The 15,288-nt window shown below is 36.0% G+C and overlaps 1 protein-coding gene across 2 annotated transcripts in view; it reads right to left on the bottom strand.

The window, feature by feature from the left end:
- The window catches only part of CSGALNACT2 (chondroitin sulfate N-acetylgalactosaminyltransferase 2), a 49,277-nt gene that overhangs the window by 23,210 nt on the left and 10,779 nt on the right, over window positions 1-15,288 (bottom strand). For both annotated transcript variants that reach the window (XM_039257761.1, XM_039257762.1), the window contains exons 2-4: window positions 4,510-5,442; window positions 1,818-2,034; window positions 417-518 (exon numbers count right to left, since the gene is read on the bottom strand). In XM_039257761.1, coding sequence (XP_039113692.1) covers window positions 417-518; window positions 1,818-2,034; window positions 4,510-5,170 — 980 coding nt within the window. In that variant the 5' untranslated portion in view covers window positions 5,171-5,442. The remainder of the gene's footprint in view (window positions 1-416; window positions 519-1,817; window positions 2,035-4,509; window positions 5,443-15,288) is intronic.

The following is a 15,288-nucleotide window of genomic DNA, read 5'->3' as shown; positions in this document are numbered from 1 at the left end:
TGCAGGGCAAGAAGAATGAACTTTGGGAAATGGAAGGGAAGAAAAGGTGATGAGTGAGAAAGAAGCTCAGGAGGTAATATCAAAGTGAAGGGATTAGATTTAGAAAAAGGGGAAGAGTCCAACAGAAGGGAATGAAGAAGTAATAAATGGAGGCAAATAAACAGAAGATGGGTGGGCCACAGAGTGAGAGAGCCCAGATCATGCTAGGCTATCTGCCAAGAGGATAGGGAAGACAAATTATTTAGAGTTGCATGAGTGAACTAAGGGGTGAAATGAAGAACTTATTATCACCACCACTCAGGTGCCCAGCCAACTTTTAAACAGCAGCTATTCAAAATTAACTCATTAAATATCTGAAATTCTCATTCTTCTAATGTTACATATCAAGGACTTCAATGTGGACATGGCTCACCAACCTTGTGACAGATTCTAGGATTGACTTGACTTTAGATAGTCCTTCTTTACCAAAATACACCACTGTGAGATGAATTCTCTTGTCCTGATGAATACACACATCCCTAACAGAATTGAAAAATAAAGTTCATTCAAGAAAATATATAAGGCACTACTCATTCAGAAAGCAATCACATGAAGCTTTAACAAAATGAATGTGGCATTACTCATTTAGAATGAAATTGCATGAAGCTTTAAGTAAATACAAGAGCGGCAATATTGTTGAATTATTAAAGAAGTCACAGCAAACGCATACCAACGGCACACATGAACATAACCCTTGGAGGCTCATGGAAGTTACCATATTTCAAAATTGTTTTGAACCATTTGCTTTGGTATTGCCTTCAGAAGCAGATACACGCTATTTAAGGAAAGAAGTCTAATCAGTTCATAAACAAATAAATATTCAAGCTGTTGGTCAAAAGTTATTTTGTCTTCAGACTAATTCCAGAAATTATGCCTATCATTAAGGAATAAATATCTGCCATCACTGATATTACTTACTGTAAAGAATAATGTAGCATCTGAAAGCAATTCCAAGAAAAGTAGTAAAAAATGCTTTAGGAAATCAGATCTCAAGTGAGCGATTTCAAACAGGCAAAACTCATTTGGAAGCATGATTTCTATATATTCTGCTAGAGAACAGCATTAACTAACTTTTAAATCCAATGATTTCAATATGAGAATAAAGATGGGGATTATAAAGCATTAAAACTAGCATATTAAAATATTAAAAACATGGCAAAGGTTAAAACAAAATAGCAAAACCTTCCCCAATTAGCTACCCTAATAACATACTTATTAATTTTTTTAACACTTTAGCATTTTAAAATTTCCAAATTTAATGACAAAAAAGTTTTTAAAAATCATTAAACTCTCTGCTTTTCAAGATGAAATAACTGTCTCCCATTTTTAGTTGAATGTATTTACAAAATTGAATTCAGGTTTGTTCTCAAGGGAATCTCCTGGGGAAACAACATTGTCCTATATCTTGATTGGGAAGGCAATTATGAGTGTACAGATTTGTCAAAAGTCATGAAACTTCTATTTAAAATATGTGGGTTTTATTATGTAATTTATACTTTAAACTGGCCCTAAAATGAATTCACACACAATTATAAAGGTCATCAAATGTAGTTTCTAATAGTTGTCACTATCAATTTATTTCAAAGTCCAAACTGTCAATAACACACTATATTATACATGCCTTTAAAAAGAGAATATCAAAAGTTAAAATTCCCCAGTCTATAAAATTACTCTATAATTCTAAGTAATCATACTCATTGAAGATGAATTAAGTAAATCTGCATGAAATGTGATTTTTTTACGAGTGCTTAGTCAAATCATGACACCCTGAGAGTTACCTGAAGTTCTGCATAAACTGCGCAAATGCTTCTGTTCTTTCAGCAAGTGGCACAATGATATTAATAATTGATCTAGTAATGTCAATCATCTCGCTCTTCACTTTCATGAGAGGTCCAAAAGGGCGGAAGAGGGTCACATGTCTATATTCCATAAGGTCTGCTTTCTTAAAAAAGAGTTCATACTGTGTGCCCTTATCTCTCTCGGTGCGATAATAACCTAAAGGGAAGAGTTAGGGACAAAGACGTCTCCATGTCAAAGGTTACAAATTCAATGTGAATATTGATTTTACTCAAAGATAAAGAGTACAAAACCAGACTGCAGGGTTTTTAATCATTTTGTGAAAATATTTACCCCATTGTACAGTTATAAACAATTCTTTCTTTAAAAGGAGAGGTTAAAAAAATGTTCACTGCTCTATTATTATTCAATCCATAAATATGCTCCAAGTCGTAATTGTTCTTTTTTACGTAACTTTTTTAATAGTAGGGCCTATCAACACAGTAATCTTATGATAAAAATAAATTACTTCTAGCAGTATTAAATTCTAGACCTGAGAGTCAAAACTTCTATTGCTCAGTTCAGTTCAATGAAAAGACATGGAATGCCTTCATGTCATTCATTGGTAGTATAAAGAGGGCAATGTGGTCCTGGTTTTGAGGAAGGGTTAATCTAGTGAGGGAGACAGAAAAATAAGTAAAAACAATACAATGATATATACCTTACTCTACACACACACACACACACACACACACACACACACTCTCTCTCTCTCTCTCTCTCTCTCTCTCTTTCTCTCTCTCTCTCTCTCAAGAGAGTGAAGTCAAAGAAAAATTAGTACAGACTTAAACATGGTGATGTGAGATGTCCCCAGGAGAAAAGTTTGGAAGTCTACTGGGCAATTTGATTTTTAAGTGTGACATTCAAGAGAGAGGTAAGACCTATAGATGTGTGAGTCAGTCAATATCTGGGAATAAAGCAATGAACAAGATAGATCAATTCCACTCCCTCTGAGGCTTACAGTCTAAGAGGAACTATAAGTCAGGAAACAGACAATGCCAAATACCATGACAAGTGCTATAAAAGGGGACATGGGTAGAGGTAATAGGAGCACACAGGAAGCACTGATATCTTAGACTTGTAGATTGGAGATGACTTCTAAATGAAGTGACATTGAAGCTAAAGTCTGGAAGAGGAATAGGAGTTACTCAATATCTATCTATCTATCTATCTATCTATCTATCTATCTATCTATTATTTGCAAGGGGAGTAGCATAGTGGAGGAAAAGTGGGGAAAAAATATGTTCCATATAGAGAAAACTCCTGTTAGTGAAAGATTCCAAAGAGTTATAAGATAAGCAGAGGTTGTAAAATATACAACTGACATAGCTTCCTTTCTTTTTAGGCAGATGTGAAGACAATTTACATTTCAGTGAGTTATTTCCTCAGCTGCTTTCAATTCTGACATAAACTACAAATATGGTAAAAAGAAATAAGCTGAAATTGCAGAAAAATTAGAAGAGTTTTGAGAGAAACAACCCATCCGAAATTGCAGTATGTGACAGCAGAAAAAAGAAGTGACAACGATGAAAAGATAGCTGAAATGCCATGGAAAAGCACAATGCCCTCCAAGAATCTCAAGGTACTACCATACTGTAGTATAACAAGTACTATCCATGATGATTCAGGGTCAAAGAAACTACATATGGTCTACTGTTCATAGAATCAAGCAAAGAGAACTTTTAAGAAAGATTTATATCCGAAATAGTTTTAAGTTTGTAACTAAATATCTAGCAGGAGGTGTTAAGTTGGAAATGGGTAGGGATCTGTAATTATTCCTGTTTCTATCAATCAGCAAATGTCTTAAATTTATAGAAGTGTTCCTCAACTTTTGAGTCATACCCCATTTTGGTATGTATAAATGCTATCCCCTTTCTGCAGTCTGTAATAAAAGCCAGGTTATTTCTTTACTTTTCCAAATGCCAAATATGCTTTTCAAAACTATGTATATGCCTCCTTGCTGTTCTGACATGTGCTCTTCTTCCCCCTAAAATACAGAATAAGCACCAATCTACTAAATTAGGGTTTTTTTCTTTCCCTTATCAAATAGTTTTCAAATCATTAACCTTAGTTCATACATTTTAAAAATTATAAAAAGGAACATCAAGACCAGATAAGAGAGGAATGCACATACATACATGTATACACATAGCCCTAAGAGCCCTTTAACTTGAGTAGTACTCTTCTACACAAAATTAGAAATATTCTATTTCCCTGGTCCTTATTCTCTATTTTATTATGATCACAATTAACTTTTTTTTTTTTTTTTAAAGCCACTTCAGGGCACCTGGGTGGCTCAGTTGGTTAAGCATTCAACTCTTGGCTTTGGCTTAGGTCATGATCTCATGGTTCGTGAGACTGAGTCCCACATTAGGCTCTGCATGGACAGAATCCCTGCTTGGGATTCTTTCTTTCTCTCTCTCTCTCTCTCTTTCTCTCTCTCCCCTCCCCCCCCTTCCCCTACTCTCTGTCTCTCAAAAATAAATAAATAAACTTAAAAAGCCACTTCAAATTCTTGGTGGAATGAAGTAGGTAAAAAATTAAATGTTTCAATACTGTAAATAATGACTTATATTACCAGCATACAATAATAGCATTTTGTCAAACTATGTATGAGCACATTTTTCACATTACCTTCTATGAAGTCATTTTCATTAAATATCATTTTCTCTCCAAGGGGGCTGTCCTCATCTTCCTGTTCATCATCTTCATCAGGATTATTAATAACCTCTAAGCCAGCTTCAATAACTTCTACCAATTCATCTCGCTTATCTTTTCTAACTGGCTTTTCCTCAGGATGGCGAGTGAGACCCATTTCCAACTGGAATACTTTCATTAAGGTAAAACTTTCAAAAGGAATGACTCCATACTCACTAGGTAGTTTGGCTCCTATGCTAACTTCAGCTTTGTCAATTTGGGAATGAAGAAAATCTAAAAGATCACTAGGTGTTTGTTCTTTGTTGCCTTGATAGCCTATGCCATTAGCCCCTACATTCTTCCTCTCTTGCAAGGATCTCATCTTCTCACTCATTTCTTGTAATTCTTGCTTTAGTTGGGCAATTTGGCGTTTCAGACTGGTAGCTCTGGTTTGGTAATGTTCTTCTTGCTCCTGCAGGAGGGCTTGATAATACTCTTTACCGTAATTTTCCCCAATAACACCAGGAAGAGGTGCATTTCCATCAGTCTGGGGGGCGCATTCCAGAAGGTATAAAAATAATACCAAACTGCAGAGTAAAGCAAGACCCAACAGCAGCCAGTGGGTCCGGGTCTGAAGAATCAATCCTCTTCTAGGCATTCTTATTCATGTGGACTTGCCTAATGAGGTAAGTTTTTTGGTTGTTCATATCTTTAGAAAAAGCTTATCAAAAATTAAAAATGAAATCAGGATTTCCATTAAAGGTACCAAAATGAACTCTGCTATAGCTTAAAAAATTTCCATCAGCAGTGAAGACTACTTGCAGAAATGAGAAATAGTGCATACTTCCTGTATTGTTACCATGACATCCAGAATAAAGAAATCTGATCTACAGAATCAGATAAAATTCCATTATATGTGTGGTGATTTTTCTGAAACAAACAGATCAGAATCAATCAGAATTTTGTTTCCTTAAACATTTCAAACTGTTGGTAGTTTCAGTAAACTTAGCTATGTGACTACTATATGTAGAACACCATGAGAAGTGCTAATACAATGTAGAATATTCAGTAAATGCTGGGAGACAGTATTAAGAAAAATATCTTATATAACACTAAAATGCCATATGTAATACTTTTAACCAGATAACCTCCTGAATAAATCAAAGAAACATGAAAATTATGTTTAGCATAGTTTGTGTTACATAGACAGTTTCTTATTACTTAAAATTTATATAATTTATAACTTTATTAACATAATATTTAGATTAATATGCCATTTCCCACCTAGAGCATATCACCATTTGGGAACCAAGTTTCTATAAGTTGTTTTTGTTATATTGATAATGGCTTACTAGAGAGATATATTTTCTTCCAGTTTATTCAGTTCAAGCGATTTACTTCATTAAATTTCTATGGATGAACTCAGCAAATATTAAAGCCTTAAAATTAAGTGAGGGGGGTGGGGAAGGACAATTCCAAAAGGTCACAGACATCTGGAAAACACATTAAGGAATATTTTTACATCCAAAGTCCTCCCATAGAGTATTTGGGCATTAGATCACATAATTCTTTCCACTGTATTATACAGCAACAGATTTCCTACAAGTCTGGAAAGGTTTAGAGTCTATTTAAAAAATAAACAAAACAAATAAAAAACAAAACCATGACCATTTTAATGTTTATCCATGAGGAAAAAAATTCAAAAACCATTTACAAATTTACAAAATCACATACTCTGTTCGTACCACAACCAATTGTGTGAGGTCTTCTGTATTTCTCTTTAAACTAAGAATCCTTAATTCTATAAATAGAGAAGGTTAAATTTAGGAGACAGGAGGCAGGGGAGGTCCCTGTTACAGAGAGGATTTTCATTCTAACAAAGTATTTGTCAAGAAGGATATGTGATACTCCAGCAGGCTTTTTATAGAGATGGTTTCTACCAGTGTGGCAGACCCTATGGTAGATCACCAGAGAACATCAGTCCTAGTCACTTTCTTAGTGAGTAGGGAAAGCCTGAATGCCTTCTGTGAAAAATACTGCAATGTGTGTTGTGGTTTTGTTGTTGTTGTTGTGTGTGTGGGGGGGGGGGGGGCGCATATCTGTATAAAAATGCAGGATAGACTCAAACTTCTTATGGCTAGTAGACCACCAATAATGGTAACCACCCTTAGCCATTTATTACTTTTGTTAACCAAATGATTACCAAGTATCATGAAAACTTTAATTTACTACTAGAAGTTTTACTATGATGGCATCTGTTTTGATGATATATCTTGTTTTAAGTGATATAGAAAAAATAGGAAAAATTTTGGTATAAATAAAAGTATCTAGGGGTGCCTGGGTGGCTCAGTCAGTTGAGCATCCAACTTCAGCTCAGGTCATGCATGACCTCATAGTTCAGGAGTTCAAGCCCTGCATCAAGCTCTGTGTGGACAGCTCAGAGCCTGGAGTCTGCTTCAGATTCTGTGTCTCCCTCTCTCTGCCCTCCCCTGCTCATGCTCTCCCTCTCTCTATCAAAAACACACTAAATTTTTTTTTTTTAATTTTTAAATGTTTGTTTATTTTTGAGAGAGAGAGACAGAGTGTGAGCAGAGGAGGGGCAGAGAGAGGCAGACACAGAACCCAAAGCAGGCTCCAGGCTCTGAGCTGTCAGCGCAGAGCCTGATGCGAGGCTCAAACTCACAAACCATGAGATCGTGACCTGAGCCGAAGTCATTTAACTGACTGAACCACCCAGGCACCCCTAAAAATTTTTTTTAAAGAAATGTATCTAATTAAAAAATAAGGATGCAAAGCTAATATTAATTCTAGGACTTTACCATGTCTCAAAACTATATTTCTTAGTATAAGATACAGCTTGAATGTCATTATTTAAAAGATAAAACTCAGAGGTATCTCTAAAGACTAAAATTGAAAATGCAGAGCCATAATCTTGTATAAGTTATTAATAAAGCTATATATATTTAACACATTCTAGGTAGTTTTGCTATAAGCATTTTTGCCACAAGCATTGTTGCTATATAACTAATAAGGTCATAAGGCAATTTGCTGTAAAAGATTAAAATAATAACTGGATGACAGTTTCTTGGTTTCATCAACTAGATGACAGCATCTCTCCAGTGGCATAGTACTCCCATTTTTAAATTATGTAAATCTTAGCCCCCATAATGTTCTATGCAGTGGCAGAATTTTGAAACTACCTTTCCCATATAATTTTGGAATGTCTATCAATAGACATCTGACAATATGCCAAGAACAAACAACAGCGTAGAAGGCTTTCACAATATAATACAAAGCTCTGTTACAAAGATGTATCCTAGTATTTGGAAACTGATGGCTCTCTTTAATGAAGCAAAAAATGTTTGTGAAAAAAGAAAGTGCAATACTGAACAAGGACATGAATCAACAAGCAAAAAAAAGTATAATACTATGAACAAAAGACTTTGAAGACAAGTGCCTAGGTACAATTCACAAAATAAAATCAAGTTATTTGCGCAATATTGCCATGAATCTACACACATTTTAAATATATTCAAATATTTTGTATTTTATAATAGCCTTTTAAATTTTGTTTTTCATTTTTCATTATGTCCTTTTTAATAAATGCCCCTCTTTTATTTTTCATGATTTTATCTTTTATGGTGAAGTTGCTTTATGGCCAATTAGCTATACAGCAAAAATGCTTGTGGCAAAGATGCTGCAAAAACATCGGACATGATTTAACTAAATATAGTATTCTCAAATTGTTTTGAAATGAAATTTGAGGGACGCCTGGGTGGCTTAGTCGGTTAAGCATCCGGCTTTGGCTTAGGTCATGATCTCGCGGTTCGTGGGTTCAAGCCCCGCGTCGGGCTCTGTGCTGACTGCCAGCTCAGAGCCTGGAGCCTATTGCCTATTTCAGAATCTGTATCTCCCTCTCTCTCTGACCCTCCCCTGCTCACGTTGTCTCTCTCTCTCTCCTAGAAATAAAAAAAAAAAAAAAAAAGAAATGAAATTTGATTAATGGAACTAACAGTATATAGTCTAAACTGTGAGATGTAATCCATTAAAAGGGTCACTACTAAGGGTTTATTTTTCAATGAAATTGAACAGGAACTATCAGTGTATACCACATATGACAGCAAGTTTTTATTACAATTATATATATGTATATGTATGAGATCTCCAAATAAAATATAAGAGGGTTGTGGTCCAAAAATCCTGAACAAGACTGATTTATAAAGTATTTTTATACATTTCCTATGCCAATTTTAAAAATAATGTTTATATCACAGCCAAAGTATGGAGAGAGTAAATGTGTATCAACTGATGAAGGATTGTGTATGTATATAAAATGGAGTATTACTCATCAATCAAAAAGAATGAAATCTTGCCATTTGCAACAATGTGGATGGAACTAGAGTGTATTATGTATGCTAAATGATATTAGTCAGTCACAGAAAGACAAATATATGACTTCATGTAAATGTGGAATTTAAGATACAAAACAGATGAGATGGGCATGGAGGAGGGCACTTGTGGGGATGAGCACTGGGTGTTATGTGGAAACTAATTTGACAATAAACTATTTGTAAAAATAAATAAATAAATAAATCTTAAAAAAAAAAAGATACAAAACAGATGAACATAAGGGAAGTGAAGCAGCAATAATAAAAAAACAGGGAGAGGGACAAAACCTGAGAGATTCTTAAATACAGAGCACAAACTGAGGATTGCTGGAGGGGTTTTGGGTGGGGGGATGAGCTAAATGGCAAGGGGCATTAGGGAGAACACTTGCTGGGATGAGCACTGGGTGTTATATGTAGGGGATCAATCACTAGATTCTACTCTTGAAATCATTATTGCACTATATGCTAACAAATGTGGATGTAAATTAAAAAAATAATATAACAAACAAAAAATAAAATAATGTTGATATTTTCATTTTGGATAAGAACAATAAATACAGAAATGAAAGGTTTAAATAAAAGTTCTATAAAACTATTAAATGGTAGCATTAAAAAACCAAGGTCTTTCCCTCCTTTAAGCAAAAGACAGGTTTTAAGATATCTTACATGCTTATTTACAGTTAAATCTCTTACAATTGAATATTACCCACTGAAATGAAAGAAAAGTTGCTGTAATTGCTTTAGAATATAAATGTTATTTGTATAGCTCTGTGGTTAAAAATAAAAGATACCAAATTAAAGACTTACTTGCCTAGTTAGTGAAGGGAACTCTTTAGCCAAACCCTTGACTAGATTATAACAACTTTAAATAAGTTAAGTAAAAGTTGGAGAAAAGATCCATTTTTCAGCTGTTACAGCTTGATTGCCATCATTCTATGTAATGTGTTTCTATCATAAACAAGGTTTATTCATAACCCAGAGTTAATCCCAAACAACCTTCTATGTACAAACAGCAAACAGTTTAATGTTGTGAGAAGAGAATGAGATACTGTGGAGATAGGAAAATGAGCTGTTCGAAATATATAATACAAAATCAAAGATCTCAGAGTTAAAAAGAAACCTTAGGAGTCATCAATTCTTATTCTTTTTTTTTTTTTTTTTTTTATTTCTAGGAGAGAGAGAGAGAGAGACAGCGTGAGCAGGGGAGGGTCAGAGAGAGAGGGAGTCACAGACTGAAACAGGCTCCAGGCTCTGAGCTGGCAGTCAGCACAGAGCCCGATGCGGGGCTCGAACCCACGAACCGCGAGATCATGACCTAAGCGAAAGTCGGACGCTTAACCGACTAAGCCACCCAGGCGCCCCAATTCTTACTCTTTAAAACACATTAAAGAGACTTCTTATAGCCTAGATGAAACAATAGGGGCAGATTTACTCTTGCACTTGAAACAATAAAAAATGAACCAATAAAATTTAGAACCTGCTCCTCCCAATATAAAACAATGCTTTTCAAGATACTGAACACTGGGTAACAAAGGACAGTGATCCTTGGAAAAAACAAAAAATAAACGATTGCCCAGCTTACTGCCTTAGTTTCCAGGCCATAACACTGGGAGTCCCCTCTTAAGCAGAGACCAGTTGACTTGCTGAGTGGGTGAGATGGAGCCAACAGTCTGAGAAGACCAAGGCAGCTAGGTGGAAAGGATATAGTACCAGAGGGAAGAGCTGCACAGAGAGAGAACTCCAGAGACCTGAAGAGGACACCCTTTGGGTACTCAGGAGAGCACTGACCAGTATAGGCATATAAAAGAAACTAACTGAAGCTAAAAAAAGAATTAGAAGACACAGAACTCAGCATTCATACAGGGCCAGGAATAATGTGCATGTTCCCACCAGACAGACTGGAAAACCTCAAAATTCATGGGATATTGGGTAGAGCACTCAAAAAGGTCTTACCTCAGTAATGGGAAAAAAATAACTCTAGACTAAACATGGCTCTGGTTTTGCCTAACAAATCTTAAAAGCAAGACCTGAAAGGATCAAATTGTTCTCAAGTAACTGCATAATAAGCCTCAAAAATATTTATAGGAATATAAAAATGCCTAGCACCTAGTAAAATAAAATTCACAATGTCTGACATCCAAACAAAAATGAGTAGGCATACAGAGAAAAAGAAATATACAATCCATAATGAGAATAATCAACGACTGAAAATGTTTTAGAACTGACAGATGCTACCCCAGTGTTTATAGCAGCACTACTGACAATAATCAAAGTATGGAAAGAGCCCAAATGTCCATCGACAGATGAATGGATAAAGAAGATGTGGTGTATATATACATACAATGGAGTATTACTTGGCAATCAAAAAGAATGAAATTTTGCCATTTGCAACAATGTGGATGGAACTACAGTGTATTATGCTAAGTAAAATTAGTCAGAAAAAAACAAGTATCATATGATTTCATTCATATGTGGAATTTAAGATACAAAACAGATGAACATAAGTGAAAATAATATAAAAAACGTGGGAGGGGGACAAAACATATGAGACACTTTTAAAAAAATGTTTATTTTTGTGAGACAGAGAGACAGAGGGTGAGCAGGGGAGGAGCAGAGAAAGAGGGAGACACAGATTTTGAAGCAGGCTCCAAGCTCTGAGCTGTCAGCACAGAGCCTGATGTGGGGCTTGAACTCATGAACTATGAGATCATGACCTGAGCCGAAGTTGGACGCTTAACTGACTGAACTACCCAGGCACCCCCAACACAAGAGATTCTTAAATATAGAGAGCAAACTGAGGGTTGCTGGAGGGATTTTGGGTGCGGGGCTAAATGGGCAAGGAGCATTAAAAAAAGACACTTGTTGGGATGAGCTCTGGGTGTTATATGTGGGGGATGAATCGATGTATTCTACTCCTGAATTCATTGGTGTACTATGCTAACTAATTTGGATGTAAATTAAAAAATTGATTCATGAATTAAAAAAAAAAAGAACAGATGCTAGAATTCATAGAAAAGAATGTTAAGGAACGCCTAGGTGGCTCAGTTGGTTGAGTGTCCAACTCTAGGTTTCAGCTCTGTTCATAATCTCCCGGTGGTGGGACTGAGCCCCCCACCCCTCCCATTGGACTCTGTGCTGAGTATGGAGCCTGCTTGTGATTTTCTCCCTCTCTCTCACTGTCCCTTCCCTGCTCGTGCACAGGCTTGTGCACTCTCTCTCAAAATAAATAAATAAGCATTATAAAAAAGAGAAAAGGATATTAAAATGGTTGCAACTGTATTTAAAAATATATTCATGTTCAAAAAACTAAGCAGAGACAGAAAGGACATAAAAAGATCCAAACTGAACTTCAGGAGATAAAAACTTCAATGTTATGAGATGAAAAATACATTGAATGGGATTAGTAGTAGATATTTCAGAACAAAATATTAACCAATTGAAGACACTGCAATAGAAATTATGCAAAATATAGAAGGAAAAGAGAGTGAAAAGCATGAACAGAGCACCCAGAAAGCTGTGTGACAGCTTGAAGCAGTCTAGTATATACATAGTCAGAGTCTCTAAAGAAAAGAGAGGGGGGTGAGGAGAAATATTTAAAGAAATAAATCTGAAAGTTTTCCAAATTTGATGAAAATTACTAACAGATCCAAGAAGTTCAATGACTACCAAATACAAAAGCCATAAAGAAAACTAAGCCAGGCACGTGATAATCGAATTGCTCAAATTCTATAAATAGAAAATCTTGAAAGTGGCCAGAAGAAAAATACACACCACATATAAGAACAAAGAGAGTGGGGCATTATCTTTAAAGAACTGAAAGGAAAAGTATGTCAACCTACAATTCTATACACACAAAAATATCTGTCAAGAACAAAGGCCAAATAATTCTTTAGACATTAAAGAGTGAAAAGAATTCATCACCATCAGACATGCACTACAAGTCCTTTAGGCATAAGCAAAATGATACCAGACAAATATGAATCTACACAAAGCATGAAGAAAATAGAAAAGTTAACATGGATAATTGTAAGTTTTCAAATTATTTAAATCCCGTTAAAATATAAAGACGTAAACCACTAAAACTGACTAAAGAAGAAATAGTAAGTAGTAATAGACCTATAAGACCAAATTAATAATCAAAGACTACTCACAAAGAAAAGTCCAGGCCCAGATGTCTTCAATAATGGAGTCTACCAACGATTTGTAAGAATTAATACAATTCTTCACAAACTGTTCCAAAAAATAGAAAATACTTTCCAAAGCATTCTATAAGGCTAGTATTGCTTTGATACCAAAATCAGATAAAGACATCAAAGAAAACTAGAGACCAATATTTCTTAATGATAGAGACAGAAAAATCCTCAACAAGACATTAATACATTGAATCCACCAACATATTAAAAAGTATTATATAACATGACCAAGAGAGATTTATCACAGAAATGCAAAATTGGCTTACCATCTAAAAAGTCAATTTAATATACTGAAAAGCCAAAAATTAAGTCCTCCATTAAGAGAAACCTCGGGCTACACGTAGCGCCAATCCCAGTTCCAGGAAAAGCCTCAGACTGTTCAAGGGTAAAGCAATCCTCGGACCGCCCTCAGTTCAGCTAATCAAAAAAAACATTCCTATGGTTTGAGTCAAGGCTGGGAACTGCAGATACAAACTACCCAATTTCTCACCGCTTGCCTGAACCCCACGTGGGCCCTTTAAACTCACCTCATAATTGGTCATTTTCAAAGGATTCTCAATAGTCATGATTGGGTCCCACCAAAAGTAATGAACACCTCACAGATACTGAATGGTCAAAGCTGTAATTGTAATTGGTGCTTATGTGATGATGCTACATGTACTGTAACACCCCCATCCCTTACTCCTTAAAAACCCTATTCGCTATTGTTCTTCGCTTCACCTTGCTGCCATGACACCGGTAGGCTGGTGAGCCCCTGCTCGAGCTTGTAATAAAGACCCTTTTGTATTTGCATCGGTGCCGGGGCCTTGGAGGTCTCTGGGACTCACGATTCGGGCACAACAATACCATATCAATAAAGGACATCATCATGTCAATAGACAAAGTAAAGCATTTGATAAAATCCTGCATCTCTTTCTGATAAAATTACTTCACAAACTAAGAATATAAGGAAACTTTTTCAACATGATAAAGGGCAGATACAAAAAAGCTAACACACAGCTAACTTCACATTTAATGGTGAAAGACTACATGCTTCCCTCTAAGATCAGGAATAAGACAAGGATATCTACTCTCATCACTTCTTTTTAACACTGTACTGGAACAAGTTCTAACCAGGACAATTATGCAAGAAAATGACACCTGGACTGGCAAAGGTTGCAAATGATATGATCTTCTATATAGAAAATCTTAAGGAATTCACTAAAAATCTATTATAACTAATAAGTGATTTAGTCAGTTTGCAGGATACAAGATCAATACATAAAAAATCAACTGTATTTCTGTATACCAGCACTGAAAAATCTGAAAATGAAATTAAAAAAACAATCTGATATATACCAAAAAGAATAAATGTTTATGAATACTTTTAACAAAAGAAGTATACTGCTGGGAGCCGCACCGGCCTCACTGGATGAAAGTCACAGTGAGGAAATGGCAGCGTTTGCACAGCTTCTGCCATGAGAAACCAAAACTGGTATCTCCTGCTACTACTGGTTCATGTTGGAAATGAGCCTGCGGGTATTGAGCAGGCCTCACAATATTCCAAATCAGACTGATATTCTCCACACACGTTGCTCATAAGGAAAAGCATATTCCTGCCTTTTCAAAAGAGACTTCAGATGAAAGCATTGTGGATGATTGTCAAAAGGCTCTTCTTATGGGCCTTGCAGATCCAAGACTTAGATAATAAAGGGGGCAAAGAACACATGAGTTACAATTGAGTCTGGCCCTGAGACAAAGAGCCTAATTTAGAGTTAAAGACAGATATCCACCCCCACCCAATTGTTTCTGCTTGAAGCACCGCCCTCCCTCAAGGCATTTGTGATCTGTATTTGGAGTGACTTATTCTGGCCTTGAAAATGCTGACTGCACAAAACCACACTGAGATACCACCTCACGCCAGTCAGAGTGGCTAAAATGAGCAAATCAGAGAACTCTAGATGCTGGCGAGGATGTGGAGAAACGGGCACCCTCGTACACTGTTGGTGGGAATGCAAACTGGTGCAGCCCCTCTGGAAAACAGTGTGGAGTTTCCTCAGGAAACTAACAATAGAACTCCCCTAGGACCCAGCAATAGCACTGCTAGGAATTTACCCAAGGGATACAGAAATGCTGAGGCATAGGAGCACATGTACCCCAATGTTCATAGCAGCACTCTCCACAATAGCTAAAACATGGAAAGAGCCTAAGTGTCC

The sequence above is a fragment of the Hyaena hyaena genome, unplaced genomic scaffold (genome assembly GCF_003009895.1).
Source record: "Hyaena hyaena isolate Hyena2069 unplaced genomic scaffold, ASM300989v1 scaffold_631, whole genome shotgun sequence".
NCBI lineage: Eukaryota > Metazoa > Chordata > Mammalia > Carnivora > Hyaenidae > Hyaena > Hyaena hyaena.
The sequence above is the reverse complement of the archived record's forward strand: the minus strand, read 5'-3'. Positions and strand labels throughout refer to the sequence as shown.